The sequence below is a fragment of the Lissotriton helveticus genome, chromosome 1_1, assembly GCF_964261635.1.
Source record: "Lissotriton helveticus chromosome 1_1, aLisHel1.1, whole genome shotgun sequence".
Classification (NCBI taxonomy): domain Eukaryota; kingdom Metazoa; phylum Chordata; class Amphibia; order Caudata; family Salamandridae; genus Lissotriton; species Lissotriton helveticus.
Genome location: NC_136057.1, coordinates 805,821,194 through 805,847,043, shown reverse-complemented (window position 1 = coordinate 805,847,043; position 25,850 = coordinate 805,821,194). Strand labels below are relative to the sequence as shown.

The 25,850-nt window shown below is 47.1% G+C and overlaps 1 protein-coding gene across 1 annotated transcript in view; it reads right to left on the bottom strand.

Moving 5' to 3' along the window:
• LOC144770857 (uncharacterized) overlaps window positions 1-25,850 on the bottom strand; it is a 578,425-nt gene that overhangs the window by 374,254 nt on the left and 178,321 nt on the right. Inside the window, exon 4 of the mRNA XM_078655640.1 lies at window positions 10,290-10,352. Coding sequence (XP_078511766.1) covers window positions 10,290-10,352 — 63 coding nt within the window. The remainder of the gene's footprint in view (window positions 1-10,289; window positions 10,353-25,850) is intronic.

The following is a 25,850-nucleotide window of genomic DNA, read 5'->3' as shown; positions in this document are numbered from 1 at the left end:
GCCTGATCCACTATTTCTAAAGCAAAAACCTACCTGTTTTTACATTTAAATTCCACTTTGTAGATCACCTTCAACTGTGCCTAATAACATTTTGACCAGTTGCCTCTTTCATTCGGAAGTTTGAGTCGTGCCTATGCTTACATTTAAATACGTAACATGAGTGTTAGAAATGGCGGTCTCTAGTTGGCAATAGTTTGCACCTTTGTCCAAGTAGGGACCCTTCTTACTAGTCAGGGTAAGGGGGATACACTTCTAAAATAACCCCTGCTCACCCCGTGGTAGCTTGGCACAAGCAGACAGGCTTATCTCAGAGGCAGTGTGTAAAGCATTTGTGCACATATACAGTAATATAGTGAAAGCACTACAAATGGACACCACACCAGTTTAGAAAAATACATAACCTTTATCTAAACCAAACAAGACTGAAATGACAAAAATCCACAATACAATAATCAATATATGACTTTTAGAAGGTAAAAACTGTTCTGTCCATAGCTAATTATAGATACAACACTTTCAACACAAAGTACCTTCGATGCGTCAAAATCATAAACAAAAACAGCCACAGGGAAGGTGATGTGTCGGTTCCTTACGCCCATGGAAGGTGATGCATTGGTTCCTTACTCCAGGGGAGGTAATGCGTTGGTTCCTTACTGCCACGCAGGGGAGGTGATGCGTCGGTTCCTCACTGTGCAGGGAAGTGAGTGCGTTGTATCCTGCTGCTCCCTGCTCTTCTCTCTTTCTTGTCCTTTCTTAGTCTCTTGTACTCTGCTACTCAGCCTGTCTCTATGATGTCATCCTTAGTTCTATCTGTGTATCTTTAAGTGTACTGTCAGTTACCTTGGAGGCTGAGCAGCAGGGCAGCTGCTCCCGGTGGGGCATTTACCTTAACCTTTACTGGAACTTGGACTACTACTTTATCTAAATGCTGTACTTGATTATTTGATTACCAAGAATAAACATACATCCAGAGTCATCGGTTTCTTACTGTGCGGGGAGGTGATGTGTCGGTCTCTTACTGTGAGGGGAGGTAATGCATTGGTTTCTTACTGCGGCCCTGGCGTTGATGTAGACTTGGCATCCCGATGCGATGCGTGGGTTCTCGATGCGGCAACCGCACTGTGTTGGCCTCTCCAGCCACGGTTCCACAATGCATTGGTACTTGCAGCTGCACAGGAGGGCCTGCGTTGGAATCGGTGTGGCGATCTCCTACTTCGGAGATCAGTGCACGGGATTCGGAGTACAGTGATTTCTCCGTTCGCGAGCAGGCGATGCGTCGGCTTCTTCAGCGGCAGAGCAGCGACGCTTCGGAAACGGGTGCGGGTGCGTAGCACCTCTCGTAGTGGCTTCTCGTAGTGGCGCCCATTTTCTAGCTCCCAACAGCAGGCACAACCTCCAGAGGCCCAACTCAGCAACAGGCACCTCATGGCAGGTGAGGAGTCTTTGTGCCCGAGACTTCCGAACAAGAGGAAAGCGCTACTTCAAGCCCTTGCAGATCTTCTTCAAGCAGAATACACAGCACACAACAAAGTATTTGTCCTCTCCTTGGCAGAAACAACCACTGCAGGCCAACCCCAGACAGCACACAGCAAAGGGGCAGTACTTCTCTTTCAGCTTTCCCAGCTCTTCTCCTTGGCAGAAAGTCCTTTTGAGTCAAGACGTATTCTAAAGTTCTGGGATCTGGGCCACAATATTTATACGCTAAAACAATTGATATACAGAATGCAGAACAATGTCATACATTCAACTCAGTGCAGAGATCTGGGCCTAAATCCTTCGTTTTTTTGCTCACCATGCCATTCCAGTTTGAACCCAGCCAAATGCTAATCAGTCTTGACCCTGTGCCCAATGGAAACAGTCCAGCCTGAACTGCCAGGCCAGGTCCTCCCTGGACTGGAAAGAAGCATCCAATGACCCCTCTTCAGCCAGGATAGCTTGACTCCAGTGGCTTTCCGCATCGGCCCTCGCTGAAGCGCTCCTCTCCCCCTTCTAAAGTAAAGTCCACATTTGTAAAGCGCACAATCACCCGTAAGGGTCTCTAGGCGCTGGGGGGCCGTCGGGAAGATTAAGCGAGCTATTGCCCAGAGTCACATGGTGCTGGGCTAACCTGCCGCCGGAGCCGGGGATCGAACCGTGGTCCCCAGATTCCAGCGTCAGTCGCCCTGGCCGCGGCGCCACACCTCTTCCACTTCCTCTTCCAAGTGGCCCGCCTTCTGGCCTGCAGTGGCGCTTCGCGCCCCCCGCTACTTTGGGGGTGCAGAGAAACAAGTGCCGCAAGAACCGCGACGGAGGAGGGCAACTGCACCACAACTTCCCTTCCTGCTGCAGCAAGGCCTGCTGTGACGCGGGCCGGCTACCTTGTCTGCCTGGGGGCCGGAGAGACTGAGTGTCAACTCTGGAGGCCCGGTAGGCTTCCTGGCCTGCCTGGAACGTGTGGCCTGCGGGATCTTCCTTCACTCGGTAGCTGGGGTGCACTGCGACCTGGGGAGGGGTAGATCGGCTGCTGGGTCGAGTAGAACACATGGGTGCCTGCCCCCCCTTCCTCTTCCTAGATGGCTTGGGACCTGGCGGCTGGAGCCTGTGGGTGGTCCTGAGGCGGTGTGCCCACCGAGATCGCCCCAGGGTCGCCACTGCCGTGAGGAGTGGTGTTGCTTTGGAGGGAGGTGCCCCCCCTACACCGTAGGGGAGTGGTAGGAGGATCAGCCACCATATCCGGTGGTAGGGGAGCTGCGACGGGAGCGCTGGTGCGTCCCCTTCCTCTCCTCCGTCAAGTACCTTCACCTGTCTCGTTGAGACCATGGGCAAGACCCGCGCCACTCAGGACGCCACCTCCTCCACCCAAACGAGAATGGAACAGTACACCAGGCCTGACCATGATCCAGTGACCGGGTCCGTGGCTGCGCCCGAGGCGGCCGGAGGCGACCTCTCCACTATCTTGCAGGCGATTAGTGCCTCACAGGCCTCGGTAGAAACCAAGATCGGCAAGGTGAGGGCTGATGTGGCGCTGATTTGGCAGGACCTTCGTAACGCCGCGGTCCATATCACGGAAGCGGAATCTCGCCTTTCCAGGGTGGAGGACGTAGTGGGCACCCTTAAATCCCAAGTGGCCCGCCTGCAGACCCAGACCATGGAGCTGCATCGAAGAGCCGAGGACGCGGAAAATAGGGCCTGGAGAAACAATCTCCACCTCCTGGGTTTTCCGGAGGGGGTGGAGAAGGGACGTGCCGACACCTTCGTTGAGGCGTGGGTCCGGTCTTGGATCCCCAAAGAGAAACTCTCCCCCTGGTTTGCAGTGGAGTGAGCTCACCGCTCCCTTGCTCCCAAACCCCCTCCTGGAGCTCCCGCTCGTCCCATTATCCTACGTATCTTTAACTTCCGAGATCGGGATGCGATCCTGGTGGCTGCCAGGGCGCTAGGTCAACTGCACTTCCAAAACTCCAGAATTATGGTCTTCCCTGACTATTCTAGAGAGGTGCAAACTCAACAACGGTCTTATGACGCGGTCAAACAGAAACTAAGGGCCATGGGCCTTCGCTATAGACTCCTTTTTCCGGCTCGCCTTAAGGTGTTTTTCCAAGACAAGACCTTCTTCTTTGACACCCCGCAGGTGGCATGGACCTGGCTCACGGAGGAGAGGCCTCTCTTACATCGTACGGCCCCCTCCCCTGTCCGGAAAACGGTGATCCAGCCCGGCCAAGAGACACCCAAGGCGCAGCGGCGCCGAATTGAATCTAGAAGAAGAAGCAACCGCCGAGGGGGAAACTCGCAGTCGCCGGGGATACGATCCAGCCACTCCCTGGTTCAGTCCTTAAGCCAGATGGCCTCTTCCCCTGCCCTGGTGTCTTCACTTATCGTCATGGACAGCATGCCACGACCGGACGGCACTCGATGGAGGGCCATGTCAGACTCAGACTTGTCTGGGAGCCCTGTGATCTGCGGCTCTGGTGGGGAGGAGGGGGTGTGATCCGTCTTGCGGGTTTGCCTACTTCCAATCCATCCCTCAAGGCCTGGTGTAACGGGCCATCCCCGACCCCGCGGGCGGGGCTCCTCCCTGGCTCTTCTAGAAGACCCGGCCCGGGATTATCTTCTTATTGGCATCCTGAATATGTATTTTTTGTGACTTCTTTGTGTTCCACTCCATGTTTTGTTATTGTGGGCATACATCCGTATTCATGGAGGGGGGTCCACCACAGCCATGCTCCTGGATGACTGTTGCTAAACCGTTTTAGAGTAGCTTATTACCTCTTGGGGGGTTAGTTAGTAGTTGGGGCATTGGGGCGACAGATGCTTCCACTTCAGAAATGTAGGGTGGGGGGAGTTAGGAGGGAAGAAGGACCGTTGTTCCTCGACAGTTTGTTTTGTTTAGCCACCTACGGGCCACTGGTTGCAGTTCTCCATGGTAGCTATGCCTGGCAGATAGGTCCACGGTTGACACGCAGCACACATCCTCCACCAGTTTGTTATTTTTGGCGGCCTACGGGCCGCCAGCGGGGATGGCCGTTTACAGTCGTGCATCCCCCTTTCTGGGCTTTCACAGTTGACAAGCAGATCACTCACTTCTATGGCCCCTTTCCTGAGCCTGCATTTGTATGGATACCCTTCTCCGGCTGGATGGGGTCCCCTGCAGATATTCGTCCCACCACAGTCCATTACCGTTGATGACGTACACTCTCACTGGACCTATCCACATCCCTTCCTGCAATGCTAATGGCCTCTTAGACAGCATTAATGTTATTTCTAGCCGCCTGCGGGCCGCTGTTCGCGCCGCCGACGGGCCGCTGGTTGCAGTTCTCCTTAATAGTCTTGTCTCCCGGGCGGGTCCACTGCTGACATGCAACTCATTGCCTCCACCAGTTTGTTATTTTTGGCCCCCTACGGGCCGCCATCGGGAATGACTGATGGCAGTCATTCCCCCCTCTCCTCTTTGGGCACTCGCCATTGACGAGCAGATCACCATTTCCATTGCCCTCTCTGAGCCTACTTTTGAGTGGATACCCTCCTCCGGCTGGCTGTGGTCCCTTGTGGTTGTCCGTCCTTCCCCATCCCATCCCTTCCGATGACATACCCTCTCACTAGACCCATCCACATCCTCTCCAGGAATGTTAATGGCCCCTTAGACCGCATCAAACGTACAGCTGTCCTCCGTGCCGCCCACCAGCACACACCGGATATTCTCTTCCTCCAAGAGACGCACCTCCTGGGTACACACTGTAACTCCCTGGCCCGTTAAGGCTTTGACAGTGTCTGGCACTCCGGCTTCACGCGGGGCTCCTGGGGGGTGGACATCTTGCTTAGGAAGGGCCTTCCCTTCACCCTAGCTGCCGTCGAGACAGATGTGTAGGGCCGTTATTTGGTGGTCTCGGGTACTATGGAAGGGTGCCCCTTAAACCTCCTGAGCCTTTACATTCCCCCTGCCCTCATGCCTCCAACACTCCGCCACCTTACACAAGTGATTTCCTCCCTCTCACAGGGTCTTACGGTGGTTGGGGGAGACTTTAATGCCGTTCTGCAACCCCTGCGTGATACGACGGGGACCCCGTCGGAGTCCCGTGTCACCTCCGCTAAGTACCTGTCAAGCTGGACCTCGGCCCTGGGTCTCTGTGACGTGTGGCGGGTTTGGAACCCCCGCAGGGACAAGTACACCCACACGTCGGCATCCTACCATACTCATTCCCGCATTGACCTTCTCCTGATGCCGGCCACTGACTGCCAGCTGGTCTCTGGTGCCGTGATTCTGCCCAGAGGGATTTCGGATCATTCTCCCGTCTCCCTCCGGCTGGGGTCCTCTCCGACGGGCCCGAGAGCGGTCTGGCGGCTAAACGCCTGGTTCTTGCAGGGCTCGGAGCTGGTGGAATCACTCGGCCAGGAACTCCACCACTATTTTTTCATCAATGCGGGCTCGGTTCCCTCACCAGGGACGCTGTGGGAGGCAGGCAAGGACGTTGTTCGAGGAGTGGCCAGAGGATTGGTCTACGCGAAGCGGTCGGAACAGATGGCCCAGCTCAATCACGGGCGACATGGCTTGGGGCTGCCCAACTCTCTGGCGGTCGGGGGGATTCTGCCCAGCAGCTAGCAGCGGTTCGCGAGATCCGCCGGATCTCGCTGAAATCGGCTAAAATGCTCTGGCGCTCGTCGGTGGCTCGCATTTATGGATGGGGGGATAAGAAAGGCAAGCTCCTCCACAACCTTGTGTCTTATCCCAAAAGTACCCGTATTATTCCTGAGGTCAGGTCAGACGACGGGACCCCCCCCAAGTGACTTCCGCGGCCATAGCACAAACTTTTGCTATCTTCTATGCACACCTCTACGCTGCTAGACCCTCGGGCGCTCCTCTGGCCGCTCTGCTGAATGGTAATGATACCCGGATGCCCTCTCTCTCCCAAGAGAATGCGGACACTCTGGACCGCCCCTTCACCCTGGAGAAGGTCAAGGATGCTATCTCACTCCTACACCCTGGTAAAACGCCTGGTCCCGATGGGTACCCTCAAGAGTACTACACGGCCTTTTGAGATATTTTGGCCCCCCCACCTGCTGGATCTCTTCCGCCATGTGGCGGAGACTGGCATGTTCCCACCTGAGTCGGATTTGGCCACGTTAGTGGTTATTCCGAAGACGCAGCCGCCATCCCTGAGTTGCACGGAGTACCGCCCGATCTCCCTAATCAACACGGAGCTCAAGATATTTGCAACCATCTTGGCTCAGAGACTGCGACCCCTCCTGCAGGATCTGGTCCACCCCGACCAATGCGGGTTCATGCCGGCTAGAGGCACCCGCCACTGCATTCGGCACCTCCACCTGGCCCTAGCCCACCCTGATCGGCTAACCCCATACCTAGCCCTCCTTTTCATCGACTTTGAAAAGGCCTTTGACACGGTGAATTGGGATTACCTGCAGGATGTGCTGGGCAGGATGGGTTTTGGTCCCTTGTTTCGCCGTCTCATTAAAGTTCTCTACACCAACCCCCGAGCTCGTGTACTCATTAACGGGGAGCTCTCCGAGGCCTTCCCGATCCAGAGGGGCACGCGTCAGGGGTGCCCTCTCTTGTCACTCCTGTTCGCGTTGGCAATGGAGCCCCTGGCGGCGCTTATCCGACAGGATCCACTTATTCGGGGTTGGGCCTGGGTTTTGAGCCAAGTGGACAAGACAGCCCTATATGCGGACGACGTGCTGCTCTATCTGGCAGACCCCGAAAGTTCTGGCCCTAGGTACTTGAAGGTCCTCTCGGATTTCGAGAAGCTCTCTGGACTCGGTCTCAATGCGGCGAAGTCCACTCTGGTCCCACTACATCCCTCCAGAGAATGCTACGATTGGCTATCCCCCTTAGGAGGCACTCGGTCAAATACCTTGGTGTCTGGGTAGCTCTTCTACCGGAGCCTGGATGGGCCCTGAACGTCACGCCCTTGGTCGTCAGGATGAAGGCGGACCTCAAGAAGTGGCAGACTCTTCCCCTAAACCCCTTAGTCAGAAGTGCACTTTTAAAAATGATGGTCCTCCCCTGTTTTCTTTACATACTGCAGAACAACATGACGGCGTCCTCACCCGGTTTCTTTGGGGAGGCGGGAGACCACGCTTATCCCTTTGACGGGGGTATGGGAGTGACCAATCTTCACCTCCACTACCTGGCCACAAAACTTATCGTCATCCACGACTGGTATGCGGGCGGCTGGTCCGACCCTGCCTATTGTGTGGAACTCACTGTGTGGGACTTCATACAGGTCCAGGCGTTTCTGTATGGTGGTCCAGTGCCATAGGCGATGGCCCCGGTCACCAGGACGGTGTTTCTGGCATGGCGCACGGCCCTACGCCATGTGGGGTGGGACCGAAAACTCACCCAGCAGACGCCACTTTGGCATGGGTCCTAGATGCGGGAGGTCTCGTCCCTGCAGCGATTCCGCAGATGGGACCTGATTGGAGTATGGGTGACCACATCCGTTCCTTCGCGAACCTGCAGCAACGCCACGCTCTTCCTCCCTCCCAACTCTATCGGTACTTACAACTCAGGCACACGCTCTATTTGCATGTCTCGCCGCCTGTCTCCCTTCCAGAGTTTAGCCCATTGGGGGCTCAGGTGATGATGGGAACCTGGGCAGAGGGGGAGTGTCCCGCATATATCGATCCCTGGTCAATAATGGTCCCGCTTCCCTAGATAGGCTTAGGGCCCGCTGGGAGAGTTGGTTGGGCCCCCTAGAAGAGGCAGACTGGAGGGATGACCTCATGGCGCCTAAAACCTTGACCATGTCTTCCAAACTGCGCCTGGTCCTATTGTACTACCTCCATGCAGCATACCTTGCCCCGGCACGTCTGCTCCAGGCCCGGTTGCGGCCCTCTCCGGCATGCGTGCGATGTGCCTCAGCCTCTGCCGATTTTTATCACATGGTGTGGAGTTGTCCGGCGCTGGGGCCGTTTTGGGTGGAGACTGAACTTACGCAGGCCTTGGGGTGGGAGGTTCCACACGATCCACTGCATATGCTGTCGGGGGTCTTTGATGGTCTGGATGGTTCTAGGTTGGACAGGCGCCTCTTGGGGACAGCCATGGCAGCGGCCAAGAGGGACATAGCAGCGCATTGATCACAGGCCAAGGCACCTACCGTACAGGGATCGAGGAGGGGTGTGGACTGGTGTGGGATCCAGGAAGAGGCCCTATATGAAGCTCGGGGATGTCCTGATTTATTCAACAAAGTATGGGATAAGTGGTATATTATGCTGCCACCATGATGATCTGTTTTCCTGCTAATTTATGTCACTTTATATCCACTGTACAGTCTATTGTGTTAGACTCTGATGGACCGACCCTATCTCTGTCAATTAATCCTGTCATGTTCCCTTTCGTGCTTAATGAACTACAACCAATGAATTTTCTTTGTTCTTATAAACCTAATAAAGTTGATTATAAAAAAAAAGAACATTTATTAGGCAATTAGAATGAATAAATTGTCTCTAAGCGCCTGCCTACGCACTCAATGTCAAAGTGGGAGGAACTTAAAACAAAGCAAAATCGTCAAACTCTCACACCTCTGGCAGTGCACTTACAGGTTGCTTGGGACAAGTAGTTTCAGATGGAAAAATAGAAAAAGTCTACATTGGCTTGTAGGGCTTAATCTTATCTATAGGATATTATGGAATGATGCTGGTCATGAACGTATGTAAAAAGCAGGGGCATATATAATGTAATCTTGCCTCCACAGAAAGCCAATGGGGGACGTTCATAGTGGTTGAAAGGTGTCATTTTTCTTTTTAGGTCAGTTGCAAGACAACCCCATGTTTTGGATTTCTGAAGTATGTGTTTTCCTCCCTAAATTAGGGGCATTCCTATAATCTGGCCAGTGGCTAAGGACTTGCCCATCCTATGTCCCCATGTGTGATTTACCTTATGCTTTGCTTGATGCACACTAGATGAAATAGCATTACCTGCTGAGAGAGATGGTGTTCCAGTCTGACACTAGGGTTTTTAACTTTGTATTTGGAGGCCTTGTTTGACCAAACAATGTGGGCATTGTTCCCACAGGATTGGTACTTTGCAACCAGTGCTTGGTCTATACCAAAATACCCTCTGTTTTAATCTAATTGACCTATGGTGGATCGTGTTCGACCTAGATTTAGACTTTGTAATGGCACCTCAAGAGTGTTTCAGTTTATGATTTACAAACCTGTACTGTTAAAAGCAATGTGGGCTTCATCGGCATCGGACTACAACTGTAGGTTGTTTTGTCCTGGTGTCCACAAAAGAGAAATATTGAAGTCAGTGGTTCAATGAAAATTTCTGCTGTGACCCAAAGTACATTTTAGAAAATAGGTAAATCAACTAGCAGTATGAACACTTAACCTAGCAACAAATTTCACCAACTTAAACTGGAAGCCTGGTTGTAGTTTGTTAGTCACTACTTTATATAAAAAGTTGATTCTAAAGAGGAGGTCTGCAAAAGATCTAAAACTATTGAAGCTTATTGGGTTTTTGAACAGCGGCCTCAGAAAATTATTCCAGATCAGCTGGTACACCACTCGTCCTAGGGATAAACTAATGATTAATGTACCCCCCGTGAAGAGCATGTTACGAAGTTGCTTACGAAGCAATTTTTAATGTACTTTATGCAAAGTTGCCTAAATAGGTGTAGCCACTAGACTCCTCCCATTTTCTTTAGGCCAGATTTCTTTCTTGATCAGGGTTCTACTTGAATGAGCATTTGTGTTTAACAAGATAAATAGCATCTTAATTGTTCTATCCAATCTATGGTTTATCTCATTCTTTAAGCCTGAAACATTTCCTTTCTATTAACATGCAAAAAACATACCTCATTATATCCACTTATGAATCTTCCTTGGCTGTACATCTCCTGTGGGAATGGTATCAGACCCTAAGGAAAAATAAAATACATTAATTGATGACTATGTATACAAATATATAGTTACATACAAAGTGAAGTTAGTGTTGCCCAATGGTTCAGACGTACAGTAGGAGGGCTGCAATACTTATTGAAACAGTGTTAAAGAAATGGCACCTCATAAATCAAGGCTCTACCAACATAGACAGTGCTGCATAGTGCCAGCATTTCAGGTACTGGCTTGTCTACCATCAACAACAAGGATCCTTTCCAGTACAGACATTGACAGACACTTAGAAGATTTGTGTTGAAGTTTGTAATAACTGAAGGACCATTTCTAAGTCTGACAGCTATATCATCTTTCTAAATGTATCTACAAGATGAAAAAAAATGTAAAGCAAGGCCACAATGTGGGGATTGAATGCGGGCTAGAGCACTTGCTAGGCAAAGATGTTGCACCACCTATCACGACTACATTGAAGCCACAAATGAAACAATGCAAGCACAGTATTTACAGACAGATTGCCAGGGACCAGAGGATCAAAATAAAAACCCTGTTAGAAAAAAAAACTCCATTGTTTTTTTCTGTAATTCAATGTGTGTGTTTGTTCTTGTAGCAAAGTTTATTCAAAATATAGTATTCCCTCATTTGCATAGGGCCAAGGACCCATGGCAAATCAGGAAACCTGTCCACTTGCTGCTTTTATAAAGGCATGAAAACCTGCAAGGATTTCCTGCGGGAATTCGCTGAATGGGCATAACCCAGGAGGTGATGGACATTTAATAGTGCCTGTAATGCATCTTCTGGATATGGGAAAGCCTTCACAAAAGAGAAAGTTCTATTACTGCACAATTGCTGACAGAGCAACATGAGCAGTGTCTTCTCCTATGCACCATGCACCTGGTCAAGTTGTGACTGCATCCACCTTCGTGGGAACGTACTTGAGAAGGACTGTAAAGCTCGCATGCACACAATCACAACCAGCAGGTTCACTAGCTCTTCTGACCCTCTTTACCGCACACTCATCTGATGGTGTGCTACCTTCGACAGCACAAGCGCAAAAGACTGATTTCTGTGTATGGGAATGCAAGTCCCAAATTTGGATGTGGCGCCCAACTGGGCATTATAAGCAAACTCTGTCTTGGATCTCGAAAAGAAGGGCACCTTAAAAATTGCACAGAAAAATCAGATTCCTGATTAAACAAATCAGGAGTTGTTGATTTTCCTTGCAAATGGAATTTGCTTAAATGAAAATAACGTTAGCATGGCGAAATTTCCCAGTGAGCCAACTGGCAGATTTGGGGGCATTCAACTGTAAAACTTTGTGAACACCCACAAATTCATGTTTGTTGGTATTTGCAACAATTTACTTGTAGTTTCACAGCCTGACAACGCTTGAATTGTAAATTTACTCCTATAAAAGGGCTGGAATAATTGTGTTTTCTGTGCGAGACTGGGAACAAAACACTCCCCAAAATAATGGCAGAGGAAAATCTTTTTTCACGGTCAAACCAAAAAAAACAACTAAATTGCAAAGGTGCAGGTACATTTTTGCATCACAGTTCAGCACCAAGATATAGTTGTGTTAGAATACCGCTGAACGTAGAGACCGTCGCATATTTCTTGAAGTTCTTGGTGAATACTTTGAGAAATAAAAAAAGAAATAAAAAAGAATGGAGATTGTCTGAACTCTGGTGTATCGTAATCGAGTATTTTATTATGGTTTGGTAAATAAAAAAAAAGTCAGAGTAATGAAAAAAATTAATAAATCAGTTACGGAGGGTGGTATATACACCTGAAAGTCCCTTAAGATTTTTTTCAATTAGCAGACATTCACAGTAGTGCGCCTGGAAAGATGTGCCAGGTGCAGATTTCAAGGCATCCTACTGGAAATGTGATGCGACATATCCCACAGGCTCCTATTCCCTATTCCAGAAATCTACAAAAATGTAGGCTCTGGGTAAATCCACTTTTTTCTCTTTCTCTACACAGGGATCCAAAAATTTCCACATGGTGAAAGCCATTCCTCTACACCCCCAAATCTGGGAGTGATCGGTTCTACTTCCCGTCCCGAAAAAGGAGTTATTAAAGCCGTTGGATGGAGTAAATTTAAGACCGGAGTTTGGAAAAACCCACAAATGTACTCGTTTTTGAGCGATCACAGACTTACAAAGCAAAACACACCTTCAATGTTGACTTCTTATTCCTTTGTTAGGAATTTACTGGATTTTTTGGCATAGGTGGGGAAGAAATCCGCAGTGGTAAAGCCCATTGACAGCTACCAGGAATCTTTTAGTTAATTTCTGATAGTCATAAATTGAGATTAATATCTAAAAATACCTTTCTGGGTAGAGTCTCAATTTATTATTTTTTTTTCCTAATGATCCATCATCACTTTAAATCCCAAACGACAGCTAACAGCGTTTTAGTAACAAGGAAAAAGTCAAGTCTTGCTAACTTCTGATGGGGATAAAAAAAATAAGTATACCCTGGGTCTGACTGCTTCAGTCTGGACCATGCATCTTCTAATCCATGCTCATATAGTAACTGGCAGGAGCTCTGTAGACCTTAGGCTTTCACCCTACATACTTATCTCCAGAAGCCCCCTTACCAAAACCTCCCAGCTGGATATTCAGATCCCCCAAAAATATCAGAGGAGATACCCATGATGCTAATTCCGAGTTTAGGTACTCCAGTATTTGAGCTTCATCATGATTAGATCCATATTCTGAGCATACCGTGATTTTTTTACTGGCTATTACACATTCCACAATTACCCAGCGCCCATACTTATCTGCTAAACATTTCCCAGCCTTTATATTATTATTTTCAGTCATGACTGCCACCCCTCTGGTGGTAGTCCCTTGTGATGTGCTTGACAGAGTTTTATACCCAAGTTCCATAAGCACCTTGGATTTAACCCAAGGAATATGGGTCTCCTGAAGACATATCAAGTCAGGGGATATATTTCTAATTTCCTGTGCTACCCATTGTCGTTTAGACCTCTCATTAAAGCCCCAAACATTAAATGTGCATTTGGGAAGTGAGCTCATCATTTGCTTTTTCTTCCTAATTCTAACAAAGCCGTCACCTCTCTCTAAAAATATGCGTATCTTCATTTATTGGCTTTTTCCCCCCATTTTTAACACACCTGTTCCCCCCGACAGCCACTCTCTGCCCCACTACCCCACCCATCCCTCCCTCTTGGTCTCCTCTGCCCATAGAGACCCCCCTCACCCACCTACCCGTAGAGGCTTCAAGACCCAGGTCTTGAGTGATGGAGAGCCTGTCCAGCACTGACCGTTCCGCTTCCCCCTCAAGTTTTCCCCCTCTCTATATATACCACCACCCTCACTAATCACTTGTGATGTATTTCGCAAGATATAGACACAAAAATAAAATAAAAGAAATGGCGAATAATCAATAGTAAATACATACACATAAAATACAAGGCCATTATCATGTTAACCTTGATATTGTCTGAGCTAACTGCTAATATAATATCACATAGTGGCACTGCATTTATATTATCGAATTGAGACTAAATACTATGCAAGAACTCTTTGGCTTTTATGACAGATGTAAAAAACCGTGTTGTGTCCTTATGAATGACTTTAAATTTCGCAGGATTCAATAGGAACACCTGGGCACCTTTCGCTTGAAAGGATGAAATTAATTGCCGAAATTGCCATCTCTTTTCTACTGTTTGGTGGCAGTAGTCAGGGTGCACAAAGAATTCGAATCCATCCCCCCTTCTCTTCCTGGCTGGCCTAGCCAGGTCATATAAGGCTTGTCTAGACAAAAAGTTGGATAGAGCTATCAAAATTGCTCTAGGTTGAGTAGCTTTAGTAGTATCATAGTTAGTGTTTTGCTGAAAAGGGAACCGATGGGCCCGTTGAACCTTGCTGTCCCATGACCAGTGTGTCAATTCCGGAAATGCTTCTACAAGCAGTCCTACAACAAATTTCCATGGATCGGAGCCCTCTTTCCCATCAGAGATTCCCAAAATTCTCAAGTTGTTTCGTCGAAGTCTATTTTTCATGTCCTCCTGTTTCCAGGTCATATCACTCCGCTGTGCTATTAAGTCCTCAGTTGCTGTCTTCTGGGTGTTCATTTGGTCTTCAAGAGAGGAGATCCGATTCTCCTCTTCCGTTATTCAGCAAACTCCGAGAAGGTCTTAGCAACTCGGCTGTCTCGTGTTATAACTCCTATAGTTTCTGCTCGGCTGCATGTGTTCATACCAGGAAGAGGCACGGTCAACTATATCAGTCGGGTAGTTACTACATTGGATATTGCTACGGTATTAAAAGCTCCGTGCGGTGTAGTTCTACTCGACGCGGAGAAAGCATTTGACTGTGTCTCCTGGGAGTTTTTATGGACCACGATGCAGAGGCAAGGATTTGGACCTGGCTTTATACAAGCTTTACAAACCATGTACCGCTCACCTAAGGCAAAAATAAATGTGACAGGACTAGAGTCTAATTTTGTTACAATATCAAGAGGCACTCGACAAGGGTGTCCCTATTCCCCTTTATTATTTGCCCTATACATCAATCCTTTTTTTAATTTATTAGAACATTACCCTAGCTGTGATGTTACTCGGAGTAGTAGAGGAAGAAATAGATTTACAGGGATGTATACATTTAGATATTTTATATTTATTACTGTGGTGATTGCAAGATTGTGTATTTCAACATTATGGAGGGATAAAGAGCCAACATATTTTGAAATGTGGAGGGGCAAATTATATGCTATATGTAATTTGGAATATAGTCTCTATGCTCTTAAGGGCCCTCAGAAACGCCGGCTGGGCATCAAGATCTGCAGCGCGTTAGTAGAGTATTTTCAGTAACTCATCTCTATATATATTTCTTGTTTTTTTTAATTTATTTTTTTATGTCTGCTCTGTCACAGTGATTACGTTGGTTTTCATATTTATGTATGTAATTTAAAGGCTTGTTGATTTTGTTGGCTTAATAAAAAAAAAATAAAAAAAATCCCAAACGAAAATGTTTACCAGATCATTTAATTTCTAATGAAAATCCGTACACAGCTCATCAGAAAAGAGATTTATTTTTTTCACAAATCAATGCATGAAATAAAAAAATAAAAAAAAGGGTACTATTATTACAAACCTTTAGTACACCAGGTATATACGTTCAAACGATTATTTAATGTATATGGACAAAAAAAGGTGAGTTTTCAAGCATTTTGTGGTTGTGTAAATTGGGGAACAGCTTAGAAATTATAGCTTCTTCGCCACTTATTGATAAAACAAGGGACCCGGACAATACAGACAGCTGTTGACTTCCTAATGAATGACACCCATTACCAAATAATGTTTGGGTTGGTTACATTCCTGACCACAGTGAATAAAAGGTTAAGAGACTCAACCTTACCGTTAACCCCTGTTGGGCTGTAAGATGTTCTGTATGGTATTTGTTTTAATATGATCTCTGTTTCATGAACCTGGGTGTGCAAACTCATACATTTCTTGATGCCTTTAATACTCCACTAGCCTGCTGATAGATAAGCCAGGCCAGTAGGTCATGGGCATAGTCGCTTTTATTAATCATTTCCTGCCCGAACTTTATCTGCCGGCACCCCGCACCAGGATAAGCTATTCGACTTTGCAACGACGCTAAAGTCAGCTCTTGGGACTCTCCAGCACAAAGCACCTTCGACCTTAATGTTACATACCCCTATCTCATTAGGCCCACATATGATCAAACATGGAATACGTCTCCATCAAGAAAAACCTCTATAAGGTTGGACTCGCAAGACAACACTCTCACTTGCCGCTAAGTCATCACCACAAGTCGGTTGCTAGGCGAGCTTGGGCAGACTATTTTGGCTGTAAGTTAAATTGGCCCGCCACCTTTCCGAATCCCAATTACTCTGCTCTCCCGCCTTGTCTTGCCGCCGTCGGGCACCTGGAATAAGTATTGTTGCCAGTCTCCTGCAACATTCCGGTAACAATAACTAGGTACTCCTCATCCCCAGCATAAAAACACAGATGATTTTAGTACACTTAGCCTAAATATTGGGATTTTTAATCACCGTTGTTTTGAGTACTCATCAGTCATAGGATCTCTTACTCAGGACCGCCTAAGAGTTCATAGTTTTTCTTAGTTTGAACAATCTCCCCTGCAGGCCTGTTTCTGTGGGCCTAATGGCTGCATCTGCTCGTTGATGACTGCAATAGGCAGTTTACTGAAGTGCCCTTGTCTGTGAAAGTTGCCCTGCCCCTGTATCAATGAAAAGCAGAATATCCTGCTGGGCGCAGAACAAAAGATAAAACGGGGCATCACAATGGAAACTGCTCACCTAGGATAAGTTGAAAGAGAGCAGAGAGGGGGATTAAAGGGTTAAGACACACTGAATAGAGTGCGGGGGAGAAGGGGCAGATAGGTATGCATAGGGCAGTGAGACAAGAGGTGCACGCAGAGGAGAAGAATCAGCATGTAAACGTGGATACAGCAGGGTTTAAAGTCTGCTGGGTCACTCAAGTCTCAGACTCAGTAGTGAATTAAAATGGACATTTAAAAGGGGCCCTATATTCATGCCCTTAAGTTCGCCTGAAAATACATTGATCCAGTGTCTGCACAATGAATGAAAGTTCTGAAAAGCAGGTGATGAGACGTGCCCGCTCTCCATTTCTACCCTCACCCTCAGAGTGAAAAAAAAAACCTCAACTCTGCAACAGTGCCACCCTCCGCTACCTTCAATGAAACTTCAAAGAGACTTGTTATAGTTCTTTCACAGTCTCATCATGTCAGAACAGCGGAATTTTCAATATTATATACAAGGAAGCCGTGGAAGTTGCTTATTCTTTTTATGCAGCTAATAACCACTGACAAAGCCAATAGTCCTGGCTTGTTATAGGTGTAATTTTACTTGCTGCAATATTTATCTGGCGGCAATGACAAAGGCAGCAAAATACCAGTCGGGCGGGGCACTATGCTAAGCACAGATTTATGTAGCTTACACGTTTTTAAGCCACACCCTTAATTATATCAGCAATGCCTCTTTGAAAGACACCCCCAGTTTTTTTTCATCCCACTTAAAGCCCTCCTGTCAGGTCAGTATGTTGGCCATTTTCCTTGGCTAGTTGTTGACCTGCTTTATGGTCAGGTGAGACGGTTTTTACTATTGATTTTTATGATATTATAGCAAGCATTGCTTGTACCAAACTCAAATCAGTGCAGTCTTCCATACCTTACAAAAAACTTACACATCATATCTTTACAAGTTTAAAACTGCCCTAGTTTGCAAACATGGGACACTTTTCTAGCTAACTAACTCACTAATGGGGGCATTTTTGTTTTGGTACTGTGCCTATTTGCTTTCCCAGTCTGATGCTGCATGTTTGGCCGGGCTACTGGAATTATGCGATTGTCCAGCAGCGGCGACTTCTGCAGAATTATGCATTTGACGCATCTGCCACATAATACATCATCTGCTGCATAATCTACAGATTTTAACAACAAGATTGCTTTCTATCTCAACTTGTTCAAAAGTTTCTAAAAATTTAGCAACACGTCTTGCTGCATGTGGGAATGCCCTTTGAAAAGCTGGAATAGACAACTTTCTGTTTCCCACTGCTAAATTTGGGTGTACTGTTAAATTGGTACTAATGGGGTGCAACCAGTGCCCAAACAGTGTTACCAAGATTAACAAGCATTGGCATAGCCAATAGGTCTCGCCTTTGGGACCTTATAAGTGTTTAGTTAACCAGCACAATATCCTTGGTGCAACAACATCAACTGTTGCATGGCTAATTATTTATAAGGTCTCAAAGGCAAGACCTATTGGCTATGCCAATGTTTGTTTAAAATAGGGGTGTGGGTTTTAGGCCTGAGGGCAGAGGAAGGGTTTGGGCTAGTTTCAGGGACACCGCCAGGGGGTGGAGGAGGTCGGGTTTTAGGACCTCAGGGCAGGGCGGGCAGGTAGAGAGTTTGTAGCTTAGGGCAGGGAGGGGGCCGCTAGCCTAGCAACGCATACCTCTTTACCATGAAATACGTGGTTAAGACGCGTTGGTTGCGTGGTAGAGGCACGTGTGGTTTAGCCATGTGTGCCGCTATCATACAAACAATAGACGGTCGGAGAGGTAGGGAGGAGAAGGAAACACAAGATGGTCCATGATGCAGACAAACAATGAGGGGTTTTGGAGAGGGCTGAAAGAGATGGTCGAAGATGAAGTAAAGTGCATGAGGTGGCCTAGGAGAGAGAAATATAAGGCAGGACGTAGAAAAGGGATGCAAGAGATGGGAGGAAAGGGAATAAGTTGGGAGGGAAACATAAGATGGCCTAGGAGAGAGTGAGAGAGCAAAGGGATGAAAGAGATGGGAGGAGAGGAAAGTGGAAAAGGGATACATGAAAAGGCCTAAAGAGAGAAAGGGTGTGAAGTGCATATGGGATAAAACAGATGTAAGGAGGGAGAGCGATACAAGATATGAAGACAGAGAGGCAAGCGAGGAGGATTAGGAGAGATGTGTAAGAGAGGCAGGCGGGAGGGTTAGGAGAAATGCGTAAGAGAGGTAGGCAGGAGGGTTAGGAGAAATATGTAAGAGAGGCAGGCGGAGGTGGCTAGGAGAAATGGTGTAAGAATTTGAATTTAAAAAGCTTATATAGCGCAACATACACCATTACGGTTTCTTGGCGCTTCTGACGGTAGACAAAGAAAACAGAGAGGGATCATTAGTGTGGAAAGGCCTGAGCAAACAAAAAGGTTTTCAGGCCCTTGCGGAAGTGGGAATTTTGTTTTGAAGCTCGAAGGTGGTCAGGCAGGGAGTTCCAAAATACAGGAGCCAAGATGGAAAAGTTGGAGCCTCCCCATTTTTTCCTAGTGAAGCGAGGGACCTGCAAAAGGGACCGATCGGACGAACGAAGGTGTCTGACAGGGACATAATTAGTTAAAAGGGAGGAAATAAAAGCAGGGGCCATTCCCTGTCGTGCCTGAAAGACCATGCACCCAATCTTAAAAAGAGATCGTTGCTGGACAGGTAGCCAGTGCAGTTCCTTCAACAACGGTGAAGAATGATGGAACCGGGGAAGGCCATACACCAGCCGGGCTGCTTGGTTCTGTACAAGCTGGAGTTTGCGTAGACTATATGCCGGGATGCCGTTGTAAAGGGCATTGGCATAGTCTAGCCGAGAGATGACCAGGGCAGACATAATAAGTTTAAGTGCCAAAGGAGAAAAGAACCGGGAAACAGTACGGATAGTTCGAAGCATCAGAAAACAAGAGGAAACAACAGCACCAACCTGTGAATGAAGAGTGAGCTGGTTGTTAATTTTTATACCTAATGTCTTAACCGTAGAAGAAGGAAGGGGAGGGGAGCCAAGAGTGAAGGGCCAAAAAGAAGAGTTCCAGGGACTGGAGGAGCCACCAGTAAGCAACAGCTCGGTTTTATCCCGATTGAGCTTCAAATGATTGTGGCTCATCCAGTCCCTGATAAAAATCATAACAGTTTGAAAATTGGAGATAGCGTGAGGGGAGGAGGAGAGATCAAAGACCAGCTGGAGGTCATCCGCATAGTTATACACAGCGACCTCCAGCTGCTGAAGTGCAAAGATAAGAGGATAGATGTAGAGGTTAAACAATAAAGGAGATAGAGAGGAACCTTGGGGGACACCACAAGTGATCTTCAAAGGATCTGCCATGAACTCTCCCAGCCGAACCGCCTGTGTGCGATCCCGCAGGAAGGACGAGAGCCACACTAGTGCTGACCCCCCGATTCCCGCCGCTCCGATACGTGAAAGCAAGATGGAATTGTCCACCGTATCGAAAGCGGCGGAGAGATCGAGGAGCACCAGGGCTTGATGTTTATTATGGTCCCGACCCTCCCTGAGGGTGTTTAGGACCGACACCACCACAGACTCAGTGGAATGTTTGGGGCGGAAGCCCGCCTGGCAGGATGCCAAGCCTCCCGTAGCCTCAACATGGGTGCTAAGCACCGCGGCCACATGGGGGATTGTAAGGAGAGATGTGTAAGAGAGGGAGGTAGGGAGGGTTAGGAGAGATGGTCTAAGAGAGGCAGGCAGGGAGGTTTAGGAGAGATGGACTAAGAGAGGTAGGTGGGGAGGGTTAGGAGAGAAGAACTAAGAGAGGCAGGCAAGTAGGGTTTGGAGTGATGTGTAAGAGAGACAGACGGGGAGGGTTAGGAGAGATTTGTAAGAGAGGCAGACGGGGAGGGTTAGGAGCGATGTGTAAGAGAGGCAGGCGGGGGAGAGTTAGGAGAGATGGTGTAAGAGAGGCATTTAAATAAACATAAGTGGGACCCTGAGAAAAACCTGTAAATAGGGAACAACCCACCAGGGGAAAAAAGTATCCTAAATACCATGAAAAGGTTGTCCCCAATATATATAAAAGTAGGACAAAAGTTCCAAAATATATGAAATGTAGAGAATTACACCCACAGAACAACTCACTTAAATTTCATATTTATTTTGCATTTCATTTTTTCATCATGATATTTTCTTTTTTATCTATTTATATATATAAAAACGAATGTATGTCTGTCTGTCTGTCTGTTTGCCCTTTATGCATTCCAACACCATTCATCCGATCACCATGAAACTTTGGGAAGTTGTGGAGTACACTCCCGCAAAAGTTTCTGGCATAACTTTATTTAAATATCGGCCCCCCCAGGGCCCTCATAATCTTTCGAATACTGATGTACACACCAGACGGAAAAACAACAAAACATGTATCAACAAGCACTCGAATAAATAAATAGAATTAAAACACCATTCATCCGATCGCCATGAAACTTTGGGAAGTTGTTGAGTACACTCCCGCAAAGGTTTATGGCATAACATTTTTTAAATATCGGCCCCCCAGGGCCCTCATAATCTTTCGAATACTGATGTACGCACAAGACGGAAAAACAAAAAATTGTGTATCCACAAGCACTCGAATAAATAAATAGAATTAAAACAGCATTCATCCGATCACCAGGAAACTTTGGGAAGTTGTTAAGGACACTCTCGCGAAGGTGTCTGGCATACATTTTTTTAAAAATATCAGCCCCCCAGGGCCCTCATAATCTGTCGAATACTGATATACGCACAAGACGGAAAACAAAACAAGGTAAAGTGAATATAAAGCAGATCACTTACATAAATACATTTAATTAAAGCATCACAGTGACCTACTAATCCTGAAAAAATTAAAGTAAGAAAAAGCAACCCATAAATAACAAAATACAGAAATGCATGATTTAAAGTTCACACAATTAAGGTTCAATAAACAAGAGAGAATCACATAAAAAAGCCGACACAAGCTCCAAAATTACATTCAAAGACATAAGACAATATAAATAACACACAATAGACAATTTTAAACAAACACAGGGGAAAAGCATCGACGCGCGTTTCGGAAAGTGCCAAAGACAACAATTTTATAAAAATTCCTTCATCAGGGCGCACATCTTATGTTTCTTAGACCATTAGCGACCCAGGATACAGTCATCTAAGTATAAAATTCTGAACCAATGTGAACATCAGGGTTGCCCGAGCATATCTCGATGGTTTGTAGTCAAGCGTCTTAATTCTTAATTCAATGGAATTCCAACACTGGATATCCCATGCGGGGCAGTAATCCTATATCGGCCCAGGGCTGGAGACAACCAAGCGATCTCTTTCTCTACCTAATAATAGCCCAAAGAGACATGTCAGACAGTCCAAGCGGCTTGATCGCTTCGTGACGACGGCTCCGCTGTTCAGAGACCATGAGGAGGAATCCCTAAATCAGGACTTGCAACCACCCTGACTACCAAGCTTTTTCCTTCCCCTTCAGTTCCACTTATGAGGATTCACCTCATCGAAATTCTTCTTTGGTAATTTCATTTATCTCGACCACAAGACTTTTCCTATTTCTTCAGTTCTAACTATAAGGACACACCTAACCGGAATTCCTCTCTGGTTGTTGGCTCCCCACCGTGTTCTTTAAGAAAAATTTGGACTGTCTGACATGTCTCTTTGGCCTATTATTAGGTAGAGAAAGAGATCTCTTGGTCGTCTCCAGCCCTGGGCCGATATAGGATTACTGCCCCGCATGGGATATCCATTGTTGGAATTCCATTGAATTAAGAATTAAGATGCTTGACTACAAACCATTGAGATATGCTCGGGCAACCATGATGTTCACATTGGTTCAGAATTTTATACTTAGATGACTGTATCCTGGGTCGCTAATGGTCATCGTACATCAGTATTCGAAAGATTATGAGGGCCCTGGGGGGCTGATATTTAAAAAATGTTTATGCCAGAAACCTTCGTGGGAGTGTACTCAACAACTTCCCCAAGTTTCCTGGCGATCGGATGAATGCTGTTTTAATTCTATTTATTTATTCGAGTGCTTGTGGATACACGATTTTTTGTTTTTCCGTCTTGTGCGTACATCAGTATTCGAAAGATTATGAGGGCCCTGGGGGGTGATATTTAAAAAAATGTTATGCCATAAACCTTTGCGGGAGTGTACTCAACAACTTCCCAAAGTTTCCTGCCGATCGGATGAATGGTGTTTTAATTCTATTTATTTATTTGAGTGCTTGTGGATACACGTTTTGTTGTTTTGCCGTCTGGTGCGTACATCAGTATTCAAAAGATTATGAGGGCCCTGGGGGGCCGATATTTAAAAAAATGTATGCCAGAAACCTTCGCGGGAGTGTACTCCACAACTTCCCAAAGTTTCATGGCGATCAGATGAATGGTGTAGTAATGCATAAAGGACAAACAGACAGACATAATGAAAAAATTAAATGAAAAATAAATATGAAACTTAAGTGAGTTGTTCTGTGGGTGTAATTCTCTACATTTCATATATTTTGGAACTTTTGTCCTACTTTTATATATATTGGGGACACCCTTTTCATGTTATTTGGTGTAAGAGAGGCAGACAGGGAGGGACATGTAAGAGAGGCAGGCGTAGGTGGCTAGGAGAGATGGTGTAAGAGAGGTATGCAGGGGAGGGTTAGGAGAGATGGTGTGAGAGAGGCAGACAAGGAGGGTTAGTAGAGACATGTAAGAGAGGCAGGCGGAGGAGGGTTAGGAGAGATGGTGTAAGAGAGGCAGGAAGGGGAGGGTTAGGACAGATGTTTTAGAGTGGTAGGCGGGGAGGGTTAGGAGAGATGTGTAAGAGAGGCAGGCGGGGAGGGTTAGGAGAGGTGTGTAAGAGAGGCAGGTGGGGAGGGGTGGCTTAAGAGAGGCGGGTGGGATAGGCCACATGAGAGGATCTAAGAGAGAGAATAAAAAGAATGAGAGGCATAAAAGGGACGGTCTGGGGGAGGGACAGATGTGCGAGAGAGATCGGGTTGAAATGAGAATACACGGTGCTGGGAGAGAATACATTGCCTAGGAGAGTAAGGAGGAGACGAAGAGAGAGACATTAAGTGACTAAAAGGTTAAGGGGGAGATTAAAGAGATGGTCTGATGGATGGAGATAAGGAAATGGTGGCGTGGGACGGGATGAACGGAGAAATAAAGAGAGGATGGTGGCAGAGGGATACACAAGATGTCCAGAGACAGAAAAGAAGGAGCAGAAAGAGACAAAGAGGTTCTGAATAGCTGAAAGATTAAAGGGGAGATTAAAGAGAAGGTCTGAGGGAGGGAAAGAAGAAGAAGACAGGACGGTGGGGGGTACTTACAGAGAGGAGGGCTGCACAGGGATACACAAGATGTCCAGAGACAGAGACGGTGGAGCAGGTGGTACAAGTGAAGAATACATTTCTTTGGGAATGGCCCTTCCTTTGGGGATGGTCCGGCCCTCAGGGGCGAGTCGCTGCGCTATACCAAGTACCTATTAACATAGCCTAAAGTGGTTCTTAAATCCGCTGACGCCGTCTTTTAAGTGTCAATGAGAGGCCCACAAGCAGAGTATCTGGTGGGAAGAGGGAGAAAGTGAGAATGTGGGTGCCTTTAAATGGTGCAGTACCCCAGCCATGGTGACGTGAAGTTAACTGTTAACCATACAGAATCCAGAAAGTGAATTTTAGTAGAAGGCTCCTGGCACTCGGAAGGTGCCACCTTGTCTCACCTGAGTGGTGAAGCAGAGGGTGCAAATTGTAAATCCTGAGCAGCCCGCCAAGTCCTCTCATTCAGTCTATCCAACACCGGTAAGATGTAATACTACAGCAAGGTGTAGATACGGACGGACAGAATAGGGGGTCAGACTCTCCTTCTGACCGTCAGAGGGAGAGTTAAATCCACCAAACTACATACGCTAGGAGCAGGAAATAGGTCCTTTGATTGTAAAGGGTTGATTGCAAGTCTTAACCCCACTAAAAAAAATACGAAATTCCTAAATCGTATGTAGTGCGAAATTCACATAATTTGTTCAAAATATCGAATTATGCATTTCCACTCCTCACGTATTGTTCAGGATTTATCAGCGGGAGACTGCTCATTTCAGAAATTCCTGGCCGAGAGACATTTTTTGTTCGACCCCGTTTCCTGCCAGGATCTAGTAAGACTTCTTGAAGGGAGTTGCAGTTAGTTAAAATAAGTCATGCGAGATATCAGCAAACCACATTTCCTTCGGAAAGAATAGTTTTGCAAAACTGTCATAGAATTGTGCAAACAAATTGGGCTTGAGTTCTTATCTCTGCCTCCCAATTCGACCACGTTGTGTGATCCTAGGCAAATCACTTCATTTCTGTGTATCGCAGGTCACTTATTTGTCGCAACAGGGGGAACCTAAAACATCTCGAGGGCAGTAATTTCTCTTTATAAAAACTTTTTAAAACACTTTCTGTATGGGGTGTATACCTCCTCTGGCAGTACCCTTCTTCTGAACTGAGACCTGGGGTACCCTTTGCTGTCTAGGTACAGACAGGGATGCCCACAGAGCTGTAGAACCGATGTCGAAACACAAAGCACGTAAGAAGAAAATGCCCCTTTGTTCCCTAGCCATTACCAATAAAATTAAACTCATTCAGGGCTCTTTTCCGGCACCTTCTCCTCTGGCTGACCCCCCAGTATCTGGGTTTTCTGCTGCAGAGGCGGCGGGTCCTATGCTCGGGACGTTTCCGTCTATCTCCCATGCTTCCTCTTTGAATCTGCTCTCTCGGCTCAAATCGGGCTCGCCGCTTGACCCCTGCCCTGCCAAGTGCTTGGGGAAAATTGCACCGGCAGTCAACACTCTGATCAATCCTATGCTCAATGCCTCCCTGTCTTCTGGAGAGGTACCGGATTCTTGGAAGCATGCCCTTATCCTCCCGCTGCTGAAGAAACCATCTTTAGACCCTCTTGCACATGCGAACTATAGACCAATCTCCCTCCTTCCCTCGCTGGCCAAAGTGATCGAGAAGCACGTGCACCTCTCTATTTCCACCTTTATAGAGAGTAATAACATTCTGCACGACTCTCAGTCGGGTTTCCGTGCTAATTTTAGCACGGAGACGGCTCTTCTTGAGATCACTGATGCTATCCGCGAGATATTGGATGGAGGGGGAAAAGCCATCTTGGTCATGCTGGACTTGTCGGCGGCTTTCGACACCGTGCCCCACGCCGGTCTCCTTTTAAGA